Source organism: Podarcis erhardii (assembly GCF_964252035.2).
Source record: "Podarcis erhardii genome assembly, chromosome: 10".
NCBI classification, from domain to species: Eukaryota; Metazoa; Chordata; class Lepidosauria; order Squamata; family Lacertidae; genus Podarcis; species Podarcis erhardii.
The window spans coordinates 316,723-335,615 of record NC_138500.1 but is presented as its reverse complement, the minus strand read 5'-3'; the positions used below and the strand labels follow the sequence as shown (position 1 = coordinate 335,615).

Genomic DNA, 18,893 nt, shown 5'->3' with positions numbered 1-18,893 from the left:
ATAACAATAATAATAATAAATAATAATAATAATAATAAAAATAAAAAATTTATACCCCACCCATCTGGGCTTCCCCAGCCACTCTGGGCGGCTCCCAACAGAATATTAAAAACAAGATAAAACATCAAACTTCCCTAAACACGGCTGCCTTCAGATGTCTTCTAAAAGTTAGGTAGTTCTTTATTTCTTTGACATCTGGTGGGAGGGCTTGCCACAGGGCAGGTGCCACCACCAAGAAGGCCCTCTGCCTGGTTCCCTGTAACTTGGCTTCTCTCAGTGAGGGAACTCTCAGTGTTTAATCCAGCCCCTGCGGCAGTATATTTCTTGGGGTCGAATCCTAAAAAAAAGCTCCACAACTTTGGCTGGCCCTCACGCATGTTCACTTCCTCAAATCTGGCCCTCTTTGAAAAAAGTTTGGACACCCCTGCTCTAACCAAAGGACCCAACAATAGTTTGTGGGGCATCCCAAAGGGGGTATCACCATAAACTAGCCCCTGCCCGGTCCATTCTGGTAAGGGATGAAGGAAGGCCATTTGTTCTTCTGCAGTGCTTTGAACGCTCTGAGTGTCCTCTGGTTTATCTCCCCATGTTGAGCCCCCACCGCCTTTGCCCACACACTCCTGCGCCACCTTCCCACTTCATCTGAGGTGCACAGCTAGGAGCTGGGTCCTCCACCAAACTCCCCCAGAGAACTCTAATCTGAACACTTCACCTCAAATGAGAAGTGAATAATGAGCTGAGTGGTGGAATACAATGGATTTATTAAAAAATAAACAAGGGTTTCAAGGTAACTTTGTGTACATAAACGTATGGTTTCAAATGTTCCCATTTCTTCTTCGTTTTGTTGCTACTTTACTACAACTGCAACAATGGGGGTTACAATGCTGCCTCTCTACCACCGATCTAACCAGCCCTGCTCCACAATTGCCCCCACTCTCCCATTCCATTCCATTCCACCTCCCAGTCATCTCTACTGAAGAGGCTGCTGAGGAGGCCAGAGACCATCTTGCTGCAAGTCCTGGGAGATGTGCTCCCTCCTTACAGGCCTTTTCCATTTGGCCTGGGAGGGACCGGACTGACTCCAGCTGCAGAAGCTGAGGATGCTGAACAGACTCTGGGGCTTAGTAGGCGGGGTGGGTTTCTTCCTGTTGGTTTATTGTATCTTTATTTTAGATTTTGCTGTGATGTATATGGAAATTGTTCAGTTTGCTTGTGCTTTTTTTATTTACTATTTATCACAACTTTTGCTATTTATGTTGCTTATTGTATTTGCTTATTGTATTTATGATTCAATTATTCTATTCAACCCCCTTTTCAAACTCTCAGCCAGTCACCACTCACCCCAGCATCCCAAATTCATGCTATCCTCACCCCTAGCTAACATTAAATCTACTATTACACTGTAGTTACCATTATTACATCAATTATTTTGATACGTGTGTGGAACTTCAAATGCAAACACCAGAATGTCACACCCGCACTTTAAGCAGACACACATGGATGCTCATTTTCTGAGAGTCTTGTTAGAGAGCCGGTGTGGTTAAGAGCTCTTCAACAGACTCCCTTGGAAGATGGTGGTTTCTCTATCCTTGAAGGTCTGTAAACAGAGGTTGGACTAGATGATAATCAGGGTCCCTTCCAACTCTACAATTCTATGGTTCTCCCCACTGTGAGTTCTTTGATGGGAAGTGAGATTGGCTCTCTTCCTGAAGCTCTTTCCACATTCCAAGCACTGATAGGGCTTCTCTCCTGTATGAATTGCTTGATGGGAAGTGAGACTTTCCTTCCAGGCAAAGCTCTTTCCACATTCCATGCACTGAAATGGTTTCTCCCCACTGTGAGTTCTTTGATGAGAAACGAGATTTGAGTTCCGACTGAAACTCTTTCCACATTCCAAGCACTGGTGTGGCTTCTCCCCTGTATGAATTCTTTGATGAGAAGTCAGACTGTCCTTCCATGTGAAGGTCTTTCCACATTCCATGCATTGAAATGGCTTCTCCCCTGTATGAATTCTTTGATGGGAAATGAGCCTTTCCTTCTGACTGAAGCTCCTTCCACACTCTAGGCATTGAAATGGTTTCTCCCCACGATGAATTCTCTGATGTTGATGGAAATTTGTGCCTGCATTAAAGCTCTTTCCACATTCCATGCAATGATATGGTTTCTCTCCTGTATGGATTCTTTGATGGGAAGTGAGACTTTCCTTCCGACTGAAGCTCTTTCCGCATTCCACACACTGATAGGGTTTCTCCCCTGTGTGAATTCTTTGATGGGAAGTGAGATGGGCCCTGTGACTGAAGCTTTTTCCGCATTCCATGCACTGATAAGGTTTCTCCCCTGTATGAATTCTTTGATGGGCCGTGAGATTGGCCCTTTGACTGAAGCTCTTTCCACATTCCAAGCACTGATAGGGTTTCTCCCCTGTGTGAATTCTTTGATGGAAAGTGAGATTGGCCCTCTGACTGAAACTCTTTCCACATTCCAAGCACTGATAGGGTTTCTCACCTGTATGAATTCTTTGATGGGAAATGAGACTCCTCTCGGAATTGAAACTGTTTCCACATTCCATGCACTTAAATGGTTCCTCTCCTGTGTGAATTCTTCCATGTGCAGTGAGACTTTCCTTCCAGCTGAAGCTCTTTCCACATTCCAAGCACTGATAGGGTTTATCTCCTGTATGAATCCTTTGATGGGATGTGAGACTTCTCTTGGAATTAAAGCTGTTTCCACATTCTGAGCACTGATATGGTTTCTCCCCACTGTGAATTCTTTCATGAGAAGTGAGATGGGTGCTCAGACTGAAGCTCTTTCCACATTCCAAGCACTGATATGGTTTCTCTTTGCTGTGGATTCTGTGATGGGAAGTGAGAGGGACACTCAAACTGAACCTCTTTCCAAACTCAGAATATTCATATGGCTTCTCCAATGTGAGGATGTTGTCATTGCCTCCCTTGTTCTTAATTTCCAGTTCATCACCACCTGCAACAAAGAGGGAAATGTATTAGAACCTAAGGAATAAATGGAGACCCCAATTTTTGAAAAATACTAATTAGCACCTGTGATAGAGGAAGAACTGAAGGGAGTGAGTTAGATGTGAAGTCTTACTATAGGTTTGACTTCATTTGTTGACTGGCATTAACTGACATATTTATGAAGACCTGAAATTTGAAAAGTCAAGCTCTTTCATAGGATGGAATTTGTTTGCCCCCCATCATGGAATCTGCTCCATCTCCAATGACAGTTGTCTCTTTGGTCAACCAAAACCAAGAGAAGCAAAAATGAAAACAGAAACTCCTGACAGAAACTACTTTGACTTCTGTCACTTCTCTAAAACCAAGAATTCAAAAGGCCTGGGCAGTTCAGACCAGGCTAATTAATGGAGGAAGAATATTCAAAGACAAAACAGTCTTTAGCCCTCCATTTAAGGTGAGCTGTGCAGCGTGTTAGAATCCCAGGTGCTGTAAGTGGCGCAGTGAGTTCCACCAAAATCTGGAAGGTTGATCACATAGAGCTATGTATGGAATTTCCAAACATGTATTATGATCCAACAGGGAGCCTTACAAAGAGAGTCCATGATCCCACAAATCTCCTCCATAACTTCCTTATGCAGAGCTCTCTGGTCAGGATCCAGCAACACCCATTCTTCATCTTTGAAATGAACAGCGACATCTTCAAAGCACACTAGACCCTAAAAGAGAAAGAGAAAGGTCCTCCTCTTAGTCAGAATGAAGATGATCTACTACACATTGCTCTGTTCTTTTATTTTAATAATTTTTAAATTAGTTTTCCAATATAACCCCAATAATAGCCAAACTATAACAATAGCAAGTTTCTCAGAGATCTTCTCTCTCCACCCCTTGCTTTCATGTCTTGACAGTCTGCTAGTCTCACTAGTAAAACATGTCACCGATCTTCACCATTTATCCCTCTGCCTAGGAAATGGTGGGCAGTTTTCAAACACGCTAAAGATTTACTACTCCTTTCCAACTCCCAGAATCTCTTATCTCAGCCTCCAGATTATTTTCCTTACAGCAAGAGACTAACGGCCCAATTAAACTTTACCTTTGATTACATTCCGTCAGTAGCACACACAAATCTCAGTCTATTTTCCCTTGTCTGTTGTCTTTAAAAGGAGGTGAGGGGAATTACTCTGTCTTTCCAACACAGTCATACTTCAGCTTCCCCTCCTCCTCCTTTCTTCATTTCAGATCATACACAGTTTCCATTTTTGCTTGTTCATATCAATATTAGTCCAACACCCCTTCCTCACTTGCAAACAGCTTTTTATCTTACTTTTCCGGAGAGGGTGGCCAAATCATAAATATATAAAAGAAACTTAGAACAAACCAAATGTGGGCTTCCCTCTCCCCAAACGACTCTCATGCCAAAGAAAATCTCAATTCAAACCTTTGATCCATGTGGCTGGCATATTCAAAAGTATGTTGTTGCAACGCTTTTCCATCACGTGCCAGTACTTTAAAGCCAATTAAAGATCCAATTAAATGGAGAAACTCTTCTTCTTAATGGCAGCATAGGAAGGTTTTTGCCAGGCAAAGTGCTTTTGCACTCAGTGCCTCCCTGCCTCCCATATTCCACGCCGGAGCAAGAACCAGGTATCAAGACAAACTGTGAGTGAAGCCCATTCCCTCCCCTCTCTAGGTGGAACTTGCAAGGATGATTTGCCTTCTGTCATCATTGCATTTTGTTCACCAACGATCCCTCGCTGCCATGGGGGCTGCCTCCCTTCAGGTAGGTGGGACTGGAAGCCTGCTCTGTAGTTCTCTATCTGTTCTCTGCTGTGTTGTTTTAATGGGATTGTTTTGCTTCTTTTAATGTCTCAAAATAAAGAAATCCCTTCCAGTAGCACCTTAGAGACCAACCAAGTTTGTTATTGGTATGAGCTTTCGTGTGCATGCACACTTCTTCAGATGCACACTTCTTCTTCTTCTTTTTCTTCCTGCACACGAAAGCGCAAACTTAGTTGGTCTCTAAGGTGCTACTGAAAGGAATTTCTTTATTTTGTTTCGACTACAACAGACCAACATGGCTACCTACCTGTGTCTCAATGGAATTATTTTATCGTGTATTTTAATGATGGACATTTATCTTAGTGTAAATGGGTGGAACTCCACCTTGTGGAGTTCTTCTTCAGAGCCTCCCAGCTATGCAACATTCCCATTTGCCAGACAGAAGGATTTCTGCTCGTTTCCTTGTGTGTCATTCAGGGGGAGGGGGGACCCTCCCGATGCCCTAAAGCCAATTTCAAGAGGCACAGGTGGGTACAGGGAGGGGTGGGGAGGGAAACCCTCCCTGTGAAACTGATGGGGCTGGTTAGCTGAATCCTGGTCACTGTATTGTATGGTGTGTAAACTGCACAGAAGCCTATTTTAGCATTCAGTGGTGACATTAGAAATAAAACTGCAATGGCTTATAAATCATACAAGTGACCTTCAGAAGGCGAGTTAAGGTGAGGTGGCTGTTCCTTGTTCTCAGCACTTTAAGCTTCTTGAGTGGCATTCCCAGCCTCTTGGCTTCTGACAAAGCTGCCCTTGACAAAGACACCTTCAGAGAAGCTTTGACGGAAGCCAAGAGGAGAGGAATTTGTTCAGGCCCAGAGGCATCTGGCTGCCCCCCGTACCTCCCCCCCCCCCAATGCTCTTTCTCCCAACCTGATCTGGTTCCACAGCCACTGCTTCCCTTCTGCCACCATGAAAAGATGGATGAGGAGGTCCTGCTGGCATCCTTCTGTCACCTGCAAGAGAGAAAGGTGTGTGGGAAGCCATGACGGTATGCTTTCCTCTGAGGTGGAGCACTATGTCTCAAACTACAGTGGTACCTTGGGTTACAGACGCTTCAGGTTATGGACTCCGCTAACCCAGAAATAGTACCTTGGGTTAAGAACTTTGCTTCAGGATGAGAACAGAAATCGCACGGTGGCAGCAGGAGGCCCCATTAGCTAAAGTGGTACCTCAGGTTAAGAACAGTTTCAGGTTAAGAACGGACCTCCAGAATGAATTAAGTTCTTAACTCAAGGTACCACTGTACAGACGGGCCTCTGAAAAAGTCTCGTCTGCTGAGCACATTTTGACATTTGCACCCATTTCAAAGGGGCAGATGGGACTTGTCAACCTGGGAAGGTAACCCATCTAGGAGATGGAGAACTTTGCTCCTAAACCTCTGCTGCTTTGCAGCTATGCTCATTTGTGAGAAAGGCTTCAGGAGTAGAACTTGAGGAAAAATCTACACCTGCTGCCTTGCAGTAAACTAGAGTGGAGTCCCTAAGATGGTTGAATAGCACCTTGTAGACCTTCCAGCAACTCTTGCAGCCAAGGAGGCTCCAAATGTCTTGATCTGCTTTCCGTGGCCACATAAGCAAGGTTGAGGAGGGGAGTCATGTCATCTGGGCAGCCCAGGACCTCCATACACACTGCCCTGGCTTGCTCTCCAGGGAGGTTGGCGCTAACACAGCAGTCTGACTTCACCACCAGGGACACACTCCATTGACTCTTGAGACGGACTGATGCCAACAACCCATTTCATATTTTAGCTCTGTAAAAATACTGCACATCTCCCTTCCTTGGAGTTCTTGTTCCCAAGTGCCTACTCCCAAAAGATGAACAGAACCCATGGATTTGTTTCAAAATCCACAGAATGTCACCAAAGGGGGACAGGACAGAGTGCTTTCCTCCTTACCCGGTGGCCTCTCTCTGGTATCCAATGAAGTCCTTTCAGTCTCAGAGGAATCCAGGCCCAATTCTGCAAACAGATCTTTTCCCTGAAAGAGCAAGAAAGATTCAAAACAGAATGGGGAGAAGTATTGCAAAAGAAATGGCAGAGGCATCCAATTTCACTCCTTGAATGTTTTCCCAAAAGGAATGGGCCATTAGTAGGGAATTTTGGGTTGCTCTCCCTTATGTTCTCCCTGGAAAAGACCCTGATGTTGGGAAAGATGGAGGGCACAAGGAGAAGGGGACCACAGAGGATGAGATGGTTGGACAGTGTTCTCGAAGCTACCAGCATGAGTGTAACCAAACTGCGGGAGGCAGTGGAAGACAGGAGGGCCTGGCGTGCTCTGGTCCAGGGGGTCACAAAGAGGCGGACACGACTAAACAACAAACAAGAACAACCCTCATGTTCTGAACCACAGGAAAGTCTCTCTCACCTGCTTTCTCTCTGCCTGCTTTCTCTCCTCTGCCTGACTCAGGAGAAAACCTTCGGCCAGGGCCACCGCCTGGGAACTGGTCTCCGCTCCACATTCCCTCACCCAGTTCTCCATCTCCAGTGGAAAGACAGCCAGGAACTGCTCCAAGATCACCAGGTCCAGCATCTCAGCTTTCGTGTGCCTTTCTGGCTTCAGCCATTGAAGGTAAAGGTGGTAGAGTCTGCTGCAAACCTCTCGAGGTCCTTTGGCCTCCTGGAAGCAGAATTGCATGAACTGCTGGTTCTGCACATCTGAGTGGAGGGTGTCCTCCTCACCCATAATCTTCTGCACATAGTTTTCCCAGAATCCCCCACTGCTCTCAGTTTTGATGGCATGGCCTCTTCTGGTTTCAGGGCCAGCTGAGTCTTGCTCATCCATCTGTGCTTTCAGGAAGCCTCCAAGAGAGATGAAGGAATCCCTCTTGTCTTCTGCCAAGTTCTGTCTGTCCGAATTAGAGGTAATAGCAAATTCTACAATGCAAATACATGGTTGTGTTACAAAACTGACACATTGTCAGGAGAAGAAAAGGGTTCTGCTAAGAAGCATATATGAGTCTTGGGAGAGCCAGCTCTGGACTGCACCTCAACCCAGACTATGAGGTTTATTGATCCTCCCTTCCTTTGAGGCTCTTCTAAAGCCCTTTGAAATCCCGCTGAAGCCAGCCAAAACGGCTGGATGTCAACCGTCAACACCCGAGATAGTTCCCTGCCTTTGGCCGCCGCCCCTGAAACCCAGCAAAAGTTATTATTCTGCCAAGAGACACCAAATAACTTTGGATGTTTGCAAGCAGCCATAGAGAAGTGAAAGTAACTTTGCTAAGCCTGACCAGCTTGTTGAATCAACATATGGATTAATTACACCGCTCCAGGGGGAGGTAAGCCTTGAATGTTCCATTTCTTGAAATTTGTATGAGGCTTATTTAAAAAGGAAAGAGAAGAAGAAGAATGAGAAGCAAGTCTCTAGCCCTCCTAGAGGGAAAGTGACCATGCAAAATGTGCAGGGAACTGTTGGTCTTCCTGGGAGATGAATCAGCCCAGTGCACTGGTAGTACAGGAATCACAGCTAAGGTTCTCTGCAGGGCTTTCTGTTCAGTCTCAAAATATCCTCTGAACATCGGAGGAGTTGCATGTCTGAATGGACACACCCGTGTCAGCCAGGAGTCTGGATAGCAGCCCTGTCTGCTTCATGGGTGGGTGGGAGTGGGGAAAGCTTTGCCTCTGAAGGAAGGAGAATGGAGGACCCACTTGCATCTGGAGGAGCTCAGCACCAGAAGAGAAGAGGATCCCTGCAGGATCAGGCCAAAGGGCCCCTCTTGAGTCCAGCCTCCTCTTCCCACAGGGGCCAACCAGAGCTCCTTATGGGAAGCCCACCAGCAGGACTGGGGCGCAAGAGCCCCTCTCTCCACCTGCAGCAACTGGGACTCTGAAGCCTTGCAGCCTCCGACGGGGAGACAGAGCACAGGAGCCCCCCCCCCCTCTCGCCCTCTCCTCCCGCTCCACCAACTGGCCTCGCCCTCACTTGGTGCCCATTTCTGTCTCTTACGGGAACGAGTTCCAAAGGTTTTATTTAGTCCACATCGCTGGAACTAAGGACTTTCTTTTATCCGCCTTCAATCTGCCCAAAGTCTTTATTTTATTGTTGCATCGCTCAAATTTAAGGTTTTAGCGTGTATTTCATGTCCGAATGATTCCCTCCGGCTACAACCTCTATCAATAAACGCGACTGAGATCCAAAAATCTGAATAGGATTCCCCCCCCCATGCCTTTTTCCCTTCAGGCCAAGACCCCCCCCCAAAGGATCCAGCAGCACATGCACGCCAAGGAAGGGCAGAGCTGCCGTCCTCCTGCGAAGTCGCCCCTCCCCGGCAAGACCCTCCGTGTCCTGACTTGGGGTCTCCCCCCCATGAGCTGAGCAGCCCCCCACCCTTTCCCTGCAGCCCCGGGACTCCCCTTCTCCCCAGGGCACCCTCGGGGGGGAGAGAGGGGAAACTCACCGGGATCCCAGCCGGCTTCATTCGCAGAGAGAGACAAAAGCGCCCCTTCCTCGCAGGAAAAGACTGGGGAGGGAGGGGCTTTTGCTCTGGAGGACCTGACCCCCCCCCTCGCCTTGACTTCCTGTCCCCTATAGGAATCCAGCTCGGTTCCTTTTAACCCTTGGCAAGCCGAGCGCAGCCAGCTCCCTCCTTTCTCCCTCTCGAGCGCAGGAGGCTTATTTGGGGAGGGGGGGCGCTGGGGGCTGAGCTTCGCCCTCCCCGGTCCAGAAACAGGAGGAGCAACGTGCAGGAGGAAAGGCTGTACAAGAAGCAGGAAAGCCCCTCGGAGGAGGATCCGGGAATGGAAGAGTTGGAAGAGCCCCCCCCCCCCAGTCACCAATCGCCCGCAGCGCACGAATCACAGCTCCAGAATCCCCAGCTGAAGCCCCCCACCTCTGCCCAAAACCGGTAACAAACCACAGCGCATCCTTAAACTATGGCCCTCCCTCCTGCAGGCGGCGGTGCTGCCGCTGTTACCGGGAATTGGGAAGGGGGGTGGGAGACCTCCCCCCCGCCACGAGCCTTGCCTCTCCACAGCACGAGGCAAAGACAAAGAGTCTCCGCTGCGCATCACCAGACCATTCACTCGCGCCCCTTCCCTGCCTTTCACCCGTGACACCAAATCCCCAGTGTCAAGAGAAAGAAACAAAGGCATGGTATCTGCAAGGGAGGCTCAGCTCGGGACCCGAACACTCCCTCCCCGCTGAGCCTCAGGTCTCTCACAGAGACAGTGTCAATACCAAATGTAGCAATTCGCTGATAAACGTATCTATCTTCTGGCTTAATGGGAAAACTTTAGAAATTCTTAAGAAATCACTCGTGGCATCAGTCTTCTCGGTTCCAATGGCATTTAGGGCCCAGGGAAGTGAGGTATTCGGGGAGGGGTCAGTGAGCCCACCATAATCCCCGAGATGTACAGTCACGTCTGCCGGGCAAGATACACCAAAGGAGTCATGACCGGTGATATTAAATACTTTCCTTTGGGAGTACATGTTGTAGCAGGAACCCCCCCCCCAACATTCAGTTTGTACAAACTTTACACACACTCACACTCACACACTACATACGCTACGCTTCTGTTATAAATTCATAGAAAATCAACCATACATCGGATTTGCACTGTTCCACCTATATTTTACTTCATGAAGGAAGGACAACAAAATGGGGAAGGTTTGATACAGGCCAGCCATAATCCCTTCAGCATCCCAGCACATCCACAGGAGCCCTGCCCAGTTGCTATGCCAACCCTGATGATCCTAGACAGAAGACAATCAAAACAAAACAAATTCCTTCCAGTAGCACCTTAAAGACCAACTTCTTCAGTATCTGAAGAAGTGTGCATGCACACGAAAGCTCATACCAAGAACTGACTTAGTTGGTCTTTAAGGTGCTACTGGAAGGAATTTGTTTTGTTTTGACTATGGCAGACCAACACGACTACCTATCTGTAAGAAGACAATCAAGATCACAAAGAACTTGCATATGGGAATGGATTCAGCATGGACTGGAACAAAGGACAATGATCAGATCTTCCCTCTGGGGGCAGGAAACTGCAAACTCCCCTCTGTCACCTGGAAAGTACTCATGGGGAGAGGGAAAGGGGGAACCAGCCAGGTGACAGGACACTCAGGTTACCACCACAACTCCTCCATCAACCCCTCCTTTCTGTGATGTATGTATGATGTTTCTGGGGGTGGGCTTGACCTAGAGGATGGGAATTTCAAAAGTTTTTATAAGGTCTTGCACACCATTTTTCTGGGTCCTTCCTCTCTCCTGCAAGTGAGGGGAGCACCCTGTTGCAACAGTCAATAAAGGCCAAGCCTACAGGCTGCTGTTTTGCTCCAATAATCCTGGTTGGTGTCTTTGTTTTTGTCCAAGGGAGCCCTCAGATTTTTCCATTAAAATCTGAGGGCTCCCTTGGAGAGAAAAAAAGGACACCAGCCAGGAATACCAGAGCAAAACAGCAGCCAGTCGGCTTGGTCTTGATTGAAGACTGTCGGGACAGGACTCCCACCTGCCACCAGGGGGAACAAGATGGAAGCCCCAAACAAAAGAGAACCCAAACTTTTATTAGCTTCTAATCCCCATGTTACACCCCCCCCAAACCCCCAAACTACATCACTAATACATCATGGTTACATCATGAAAAGGGAGGTCTGGTGGCCGTAATCTGAGCACCCTAGACCCTGCCCCATGGTTCCCCTTGCCCTCCACCAAACACGCAACAAGTGTAAAAAAAAGGATATTTACATTTCCCTGTTTCCCAGCCAAGTTAATCATGGCCTTTTGTCTTCATCTGGGTTTGTTATTTCTGGAATGGCTACCTGTCTGGCACTCAGGTATCAGGATACCAGGGATTATCACTCAGGCAGAGGGGCTGCTGAGTAGCTGAGCTCACATATGAATTTCTGAAGTTTTCCCTGTGAGCCAGTACATAAATACATTGATCAGTGAATTGTTACATTTGGTATTGTGCAGCAGAGGCCCTTTGAATAGATAGGAAGAAACTGTGATGAAGTGTTTCGTGGGAACCAAGAGAAGTGGTGATTTCACTTGTAATATACCTCTGAGTGAAGCCACCATCGCAGTGATTGTGCTGATTTTGGTAGTGGGCTGCATGTGCATGATATCTGCTGGAGGAGCAACACCCCCCCCCCAACCTATACATAATTTTCTGCAACAGTCTCAAAGCGGCTCACAATCTCCTTTCCCTTTCTCCCCCCCCCCAACAAACACTCTGTGAGGTGTGTGAGGCTGAGAGACTTCAGAGAAGTGTGACTAGCCCAAGGTCACCCAGCAGCTGCAGGTGGAGGAGCAGGGAAGCGAACATGGTTCACCAGATTACAAGTCCACCGCTCTTAACCACTACACCAAACTGGCTCATGACTGGTGATATTAAATGCTTTCCTTTGGGAGTACATGTGAAAGACTAGTTACAGGTAGGTGTTGGGAAAGATGGAGGGCACAAGGAGAAGGGGGCGACAGAGGACGAGATGGTTGGACAGTGTTCTCGAACATGAGTTTGACCAAACTGCGGGAGGCAGTGGAAGACAGGAGGGCCTGGCGTGCTCTGGTCCAGGGGGTCACAAAGAGGCGGACACGACTAAACGACTAAACAACAACAAAACCATGCTGGTCTGCCATAATTGTTACTGGTATGAGCTTTCATGTGCATGCACACTTCTTCAGATGTGAAAGGCTGTATTTGATTGACAGAAGCATGCTTGGGTCAGAGGTTCTACCTGAGACCACACCCTTTCTGTGACATATCTATGATGTCTTGATGATGCATCCTGAGATGTATTATGGGAAACTTTAAAATACTAATGTAACCTTTGTTTGGGGCTTCTGGCTGCTTTGTCTTTGTAGTAGCTGGAAGTTGCAACAATAAAGATCAGACCTACAGGCCGCTGTTCTGCTTCTATCTCCTGGCTGAAGTCTCTTGCTTGTGACCCCCAACCAGAACCTATGGGAGTCAAGGTTGGACAATTGTGGGGTGCTCCCAGGACTCCCTGTTACACCACCAACTTGGCTTTAAAAAAAAGACAAATTCATGGAGGAGGAGAGAGCTATGGATGACTACAAACCACAATGACTATGCTCTACCTCCACCGTCGGAGTCAGTACTTCTGCAGACCAGTTTCTGGAATCCAGAGGAGGGGGAAAGACTCTTGTGCTCGGACCCTGCTCACAAGCTTCCCCTTGGGACATCTGGTTGGCCACTGTGAAGACAGGAGGCTGGACTAGATGAGCCAGTGGCCTGATCCTGCAGGCTCGTCTTAGGGTCTTAATATTAATCTTTTTGCAAATGTAAGGGCCCAGAGAATCCATTTATGTTGACCATTTGTCATGCCCCATGGATTAGGTACATAGTTTCAGATGATGCTATATAATAATTATACAGTCATACCTCGTGTTACGTTTGCTTCATGATATGCTTTTTCAGGCTGCATCCCATAGTGACCCACAGGTACCGGAAAGGGTTACTTCTGGGTTTCGCCGCTTGCGCATGTGCAGACGAGCAAAATGATGTCACGCGCATGTGCAAAAGCGGCAAATCACAACACACGCATGCGCAGGTGCGCCACTGCGGGTTGCGTTCTGTTCATGTTGTGAACAGGCCTCCAGAACGGATCCCATTCGCAACCAGAGGTACCACTGTAATAATAATAATAATAATTTATTTATTTATTTATACCCACCCAACTGGCTGGGTTTCCACACAATAGATTTATACATCATAGTATTCTCCCCCCCCCCAAAAAAAAAACTAATAAAAAATTTGCTAATGCCAAACACTGTCTAAACAGATGTTTCAACAAGGCATTCTCCTAATTGCAACAGCATGTTGTCATCACTAGACCATGTTTATGCTATCATAGTGGATAAATTCTAAATAAAATCTTTTGTTGTATGAGACATTGTTTATTATCTAATGACACATTAGAAATGGAGGCTGGAACATTTCCCCATTGTTTAATTGAGATGGGGCCATTAGTTCTTTATTCCATTCATTTATCAAAGTCTGAGAGTTAAATTGATTAATAGACCCTAAACATCTATAAAAAGTTTTTTATAGCTGCTTTTTTAGCCTCTAAGGAGGGACACTGGCTGGAAACCCCTGGTTTAATACACTGAAAATGCTTTTGATTGACTTATTGAAACCGCGCCGTGAGCTGTGCAGCCAATCCTTTTAGAAATCTGTAGCATCATTTCCTTCTAATGCAAAAAGTGCAGCTGGGCAGGCCATCTTGAGAGAAGCTTCCTTCCTTCTCTCTCTCTCTCTCTCTCTCTCTCTCTCTCTCTCTCCAGGGATGCTCATCAGACGCCGCCTGCCTGCCTGTTTTTTCTCCACATGCAAAACTTGGGTGGAGGAATCCGTACACGTTTAAAACGGACTTTCGCCTGAGCTGGCATAGCTCAGTCAGTAAAGCATGACTCTTAATCTCAGGGTTGTGGATTCAAGTTTTATGGTGGGCATCAGATTCCTGGGGTCCCTTCCAACAACGATTCTGTGTTTGCACTGAGTTTTCCTTAGCCTTCCTGCTGTTCCGCTGCCCATCCCTGCGCTGGCTGCAGTTATTAGCCCAGCGGGCTTAGAAGAGTCTAGGGGAAAAGCAGAACATCCTGCCAGGCGGTTGAAGCCCTTTGCCACCACGGATCATTCTTCTGCAAGATGACCCATCGCCACAAACTCTCTAATACCACTCAGATCATTTGTACAAGATCTTCCTCTTTTCTGTGTAAAATCATAATACTTTATTTGGAGGTTTAAAATGAGATGTTTTGCCCTTCCTCCTCTGAAGAGTCAAAGTCTATGGATCTGCCAGGAGGAGCTTCTCTGCTGTTCCCTTACTTGACAGAAGATGGGAGACCTTCAGGTGGAAATGTGTTTGGCGGACATTTAATAATATTGTGTGGGATTTGGCCCATGAAGCTTTGGCCTTGTGGGAAGTTTTTAGCGTTTGACATTTTTGCTGTGCTTTTATTATGCTAGAAGCCACCTAGGAACAACCCAGTCAGATAGGTGGGATATAAGTAATAAAATTATTATTATTATCAGGGTGTTTGTAATAATAATAATAATAATTAATTATTTATACCCCATTTGGCTGGGCTTCCCCAGCCACTCTGGGCGGCTCCAACAAAATATTAAAACACAGTAATCCATCAAACATTAAAACCTTCCCTAAACAGGGCTGCCTTCAGATGTCTTCTGATATGTATATATATCAGATAAGATATATATCAGATATAATTTTGTTAGTGTAATAAAATAACTGGGCACTTTATGCATCCATCTCCCCCATTTCCAGTGGGTCTACTCTGAGTAAATTAAGCTGGTTTCCCTTCCTGACTCCAAGAGCATCCCTTTCCTTCCTCTCAGTCGTCTTAGGGTGGGGAGAGGGAGCCCTGGCTGCCAGTGGGGGGGGGGGATGGGGAGGGGGAGCTGCCTCCATGGCCCAAGTCAGTCAGTCGAAGGCCAACTTCCCCCTGCGCTCCTCGTCCTCCTCATTTCCCTGAGCTCCAGGAGGTGGCGGGCGCAGCAGGGCGCTCTGGGCATCGGAGGGCTGCTTCTTGTGGATGCCCTGCGAGGCGGGAGGGAGGGTCATGGCGCTTGTGGCACTAAAGGATGATAAGAATTTTAAAAATGGATCTCCAGCTCACCTGTCCCTGATTTTGAATTGGCTTGCATATCCAAGAAGGGACTCATTTATGGAAGAAGATTGGAAGAAGTTTAAAGTTTATCTACAAAATTACTGTAAAATTTATGAGTGCTAAGGGCAGTGTAAATGAAATGATGGGGTTCTAGCGATTAAGATAAGTAAGAGTACAAAGGGAAAGATAAAGGATGAAAATGAATATGAATGAGCTTGCTGAAAAAACCTTTAAAGTGGAATACAAGAAGGGAAGGTGGGAGGAAGTAAGGAAAATAAGGTTTTGAAGACTATTAAAATGAACCAGAGTTTTCTTTTTAATTTTTTATTACTAGGTTGAATCTTTTTTATGTTTTTTTTTTTCTTTATGATTTTTGATGTTGTTTGTATTTTTGATGTCTGTTGTTTGTTGTCTTTTTACCTTCTGTAAAACTTGTAAAGCTCTGACATTAATAAATATCATTTAAAAAAAAAAAAAGAAGGGACTCATTTAAAGCCCTCCCTACAAAACAAAGAGTCTCAGACACAACCAGGATATTCAGGGCTCCAAATTCTGGACCTCTGACTGTTTGCTGGGAAAAGCCTGACTGCCCATTCTTAATGGCAGCTCTGCTGGGTTTAGTGGGTTGGGGGGGGTCCTGCTGGTTTTCTGTAGCTTTACATTAGATCTTCTTGTGATTCGTATGCAAATTGTTTAGTTTTGTTGTGTTTTTCAATATTTTATTTATTTTTTATGACTACTTAGTTATTAAACCCCCCTTTCAAACTCTCAGCCAATCAGAAATCAGCCCAACATTCCAAACTCCTCCTCCGCCAGTGTGGTGTAGTGGTTAAGAGCGGTAGTCTTGTAATCTGGGGAACCGGGTTTGCTTCTCCACTCCTCCACCTGCAGCTGCTGGGTGACCTTGGGCCAGTCACACTTCTCTGAAGTCTCGCAGCCCCACTCACCTCACAGAGTGTTTGTTGTGGGGGAGGAAGGGAAAGGAGATCGTTAGCCGCTTTGAGACTCCTGAAGGGGAGTGAAAGGCGGGATATCAAATCCAAACTCTTCTTCTTCTTCTTCCCTGGCTAACATTACCTTAAATCTCCTGTTATGCTGAACTTACCATTATTGCGTAAATTACTTTGATACATGTGAACAGAAGTTTAGACCCAAACGTAACAGGCGCACACACACTTTCTGAGAGTCCCGTTAGAGAGGTAATGCTATTCTAAGTTGCATCAGCAGAAGTTTAATGTCCCCGTTAAGGGAAGTCATAGTGCTGCTCTGTTCTGCCTTCGTCAGACCACACCTGGAGTAATGTGTCCCGCAATTGAAGAAGTATGTTTATAAGCTGGAACATGTGTCAAGAAGGGCAACCAAGATGATCAAGGGTCTGGGAAGCTAGCCTTATGAGGAAGTGGGGAGGGTGTTGGGCATGTTAGGCTGGAAAAGAGGAGACTGAGAAGAGATATTATGGCCATCTTCAAATATCTAAAGGGATGTCACATGGAAGATGGAGCAAGCTGATTTTCCCCTGCTCCAGAAACTCGGACCTGAACCCATGGTGTCAAGTTACGCGAAAGGAGATTCCAACAAAACATCAGAAAGAACTGTGAGGGTGGATCTAAACACAGGGGGGGAAACACAATGAAGAAAATAATAACAAAAGAAAGAAATCTCTATGGAAAATCGCATTGTTAAGTTTCCTGCTCTCTGGCACCACCTGGTGTTGCATGAATATAGCGCATTAAAACTGCTGTTTCTTTACTATTGTAACTGACTCTTCAGTTGGCAAGAGCTCTTCCACAGTGGAACAGATTCCTTTGGCGGATGGCAGCCTTTACTTCCTGGGAGGCTTTTAAGCAGAGGTTGTACTACATGATTATGAGGGTCCCTTCCAATTTTGGCTGCTGTGAGTTTTTTTGATGGGAAATTAGATTGGCCCTCTTCCAGAAGCTGATACGGTTTCTCCCCACTGTGAGTTCTTTGGTGGGAAGTGAGATTGGACCTCTGACTGCAGCTCTTTCCACATACGAAGCACTGATGTGGTTTCTCTCCTGTATGGATTCTTTGGTGGGAAGTGAGACTGTCATTCCAACTGAAGCTCTTTCCGCATTCCAAGCACTGATAGGGCTTCTCCCCAGTGTGGATTCTCTGATGGGAAGTGAAATGGGCCCTGTGACAGAAGCTCTTTCTGCATTCTGCACACAGATACGGTTTCCCCCGTGTGAATGCTTTGATGGGCTGTGAATCTTTCTTTCCGGCAAAGCTCATCCCACATTCCAAGCACCGCTAGGGTTTCTCCCCTGTATGAATCCTCTGATGGGAAGCGAGACTTTTCTTCACGGTGAAAATCTTCCCACATTCCAGGCAGATGTGGTTTCTTCTCGGTATGAATCATTTGATGGGAAGTGAGAAAGCCCTTCCGAATGAAGCTTTTCCCACATTGCAAGCACTGGTAGGGCTTCTCCCCTGTATGAATTCTCTGATGGGACATGAAATGGGCTCTCTTACTGAAGCTCTTTCCGCATTCCATGCACTGTTAGGATGGAGGAGCCGCGTGAATTGGGCGCAATGATCCCCTCGAGAGATGCTCTCTTGGGGGGACCCTCTTGGCTGGGGACTGAGCTGCCCTCTCCCCCGGGCCAGAAAAAAACAGGTGGAGGAGGAGCTCGCAGGGGGAAAGGCTCTGCAAAAAGCAGGACAAGGGCCCCTCAGTTGTTGCTCCTGGAGGAGACGATGCTGCCCCCTTTGCGCCCCACTTTCCCGAGACCCGCAGCATCACAATGCATGTGCAGAAGTGCCTCGAAATGCTGCCTTAAAGCAAAAGCAAAAACCTCAAAACTCTGTCCTGATTTTCACTTTGGGGAATATGGCATCACTGCTTAAAGCACTACACTTCTCACCAAAGCCTCCCCAGACCCCAGGGTTGTTCCCATCAGGGCCTGCGCCCCGAGTTCCCCTTTAACCTGTCAAAAGCCCCCCCCCCCCGTTTGTACCCAGATGGGCGGGGTATAAGTAATAATTTATTAGTATAATAAATCCGAAGCTGTCCAATTCGTGGCTCTGCAGCGCCCCCAATGGCCAAAACGGAAACAGCCGGCAAGCGCTGTTCGCTCCGTCGATGGAAGACGGCCTGCAGGAAGCTCAGGCGGGCACTTGCATCCCGATGGATGGATGGCAGGCGCACGCTCCATATTTAGGCAGTTTTACCGGGGAAGTTCGTGCTATGGAAGGTAAGCTTGTGCAGAATCACCAGGTCCATAGAACACCTCAAGGATCTCCACTGGTTTCCATTACGTTTCCGAGCAGAATCCAAAGTCCTCCATGGCCTCTGCCCTGTTTACCTGGAGCAGCCTCAACCTGTGGGCCCCCAGATGTTGTTGAACTACAACTCCCATCACCCCTAGCTAGCAAGGTCAGAGCTCAGGGATGATGGGAGTTGTACTCCAACAACATCTGGGGACTCAGAAGTTGAGAACGGCTGAAGGGTCTCCCCTTGACCCACCCCACCCTCCT

At 46.9% G+C, this 18,893-nt stretch overlaps 1 protein-coding gene across 1 annotated transcript; it reads right to left on the bottom strand.

Annotated features, from left to right (window-relative positions):
• Positions 1-744: 744 nt before the first annotated feature.
• On the bottom strand, positions 745-9,744 carry LOC309351823 (uncharacterized protein). Its single transcript, XM_081879860.1, has 6 exons — positions 9,195-9,744; positions 7,163-7,671; positions 6,694-6,775; positions 5,670-5,752; positions 3,562-3,688; positions 745-2,979 (listed from the first exon to the last, which is right to left on the bottom strand). Exons 2-6 carry the CDS (start codon positions 7,577-7,579, stop codon positions 1,616-1,618), a joined length of 2,073 nt encoding a protein of 690 aa, XP_081735986.1. The 5' UTR covers positions 7,580-7,671; positions 9,195-9,744; the 3' UTR covers positions 745-1,615.
• Between the last annotated feature and the right edge of the window lie 9,149 nt (positions 9,745-18,893).

Coding starts and splice junctions, on each gene's coding strand:
- LOC309351823 (XM_081879860.1), bottom strand. CDS start 7,579: ATGGATGAGCAAGACTCAGCTGGCCCTGAAACCAGAAGAGGCCATGCC. Junction 6,776..7,162: donor AGCAGGCAGAGAGAAAGCAG/GTGAGAGAGACT, acceptor TTGCTCTTTCAG/GGAAAAGATCTGTTTGCAGA. Junction 2,980..3,561: donor TGGGATCATGGACTCTCTTT/GTAAGGCTCCCT, acceptor TCTTTGTTGCAG/GTGGTGATGAACTGGAAATT.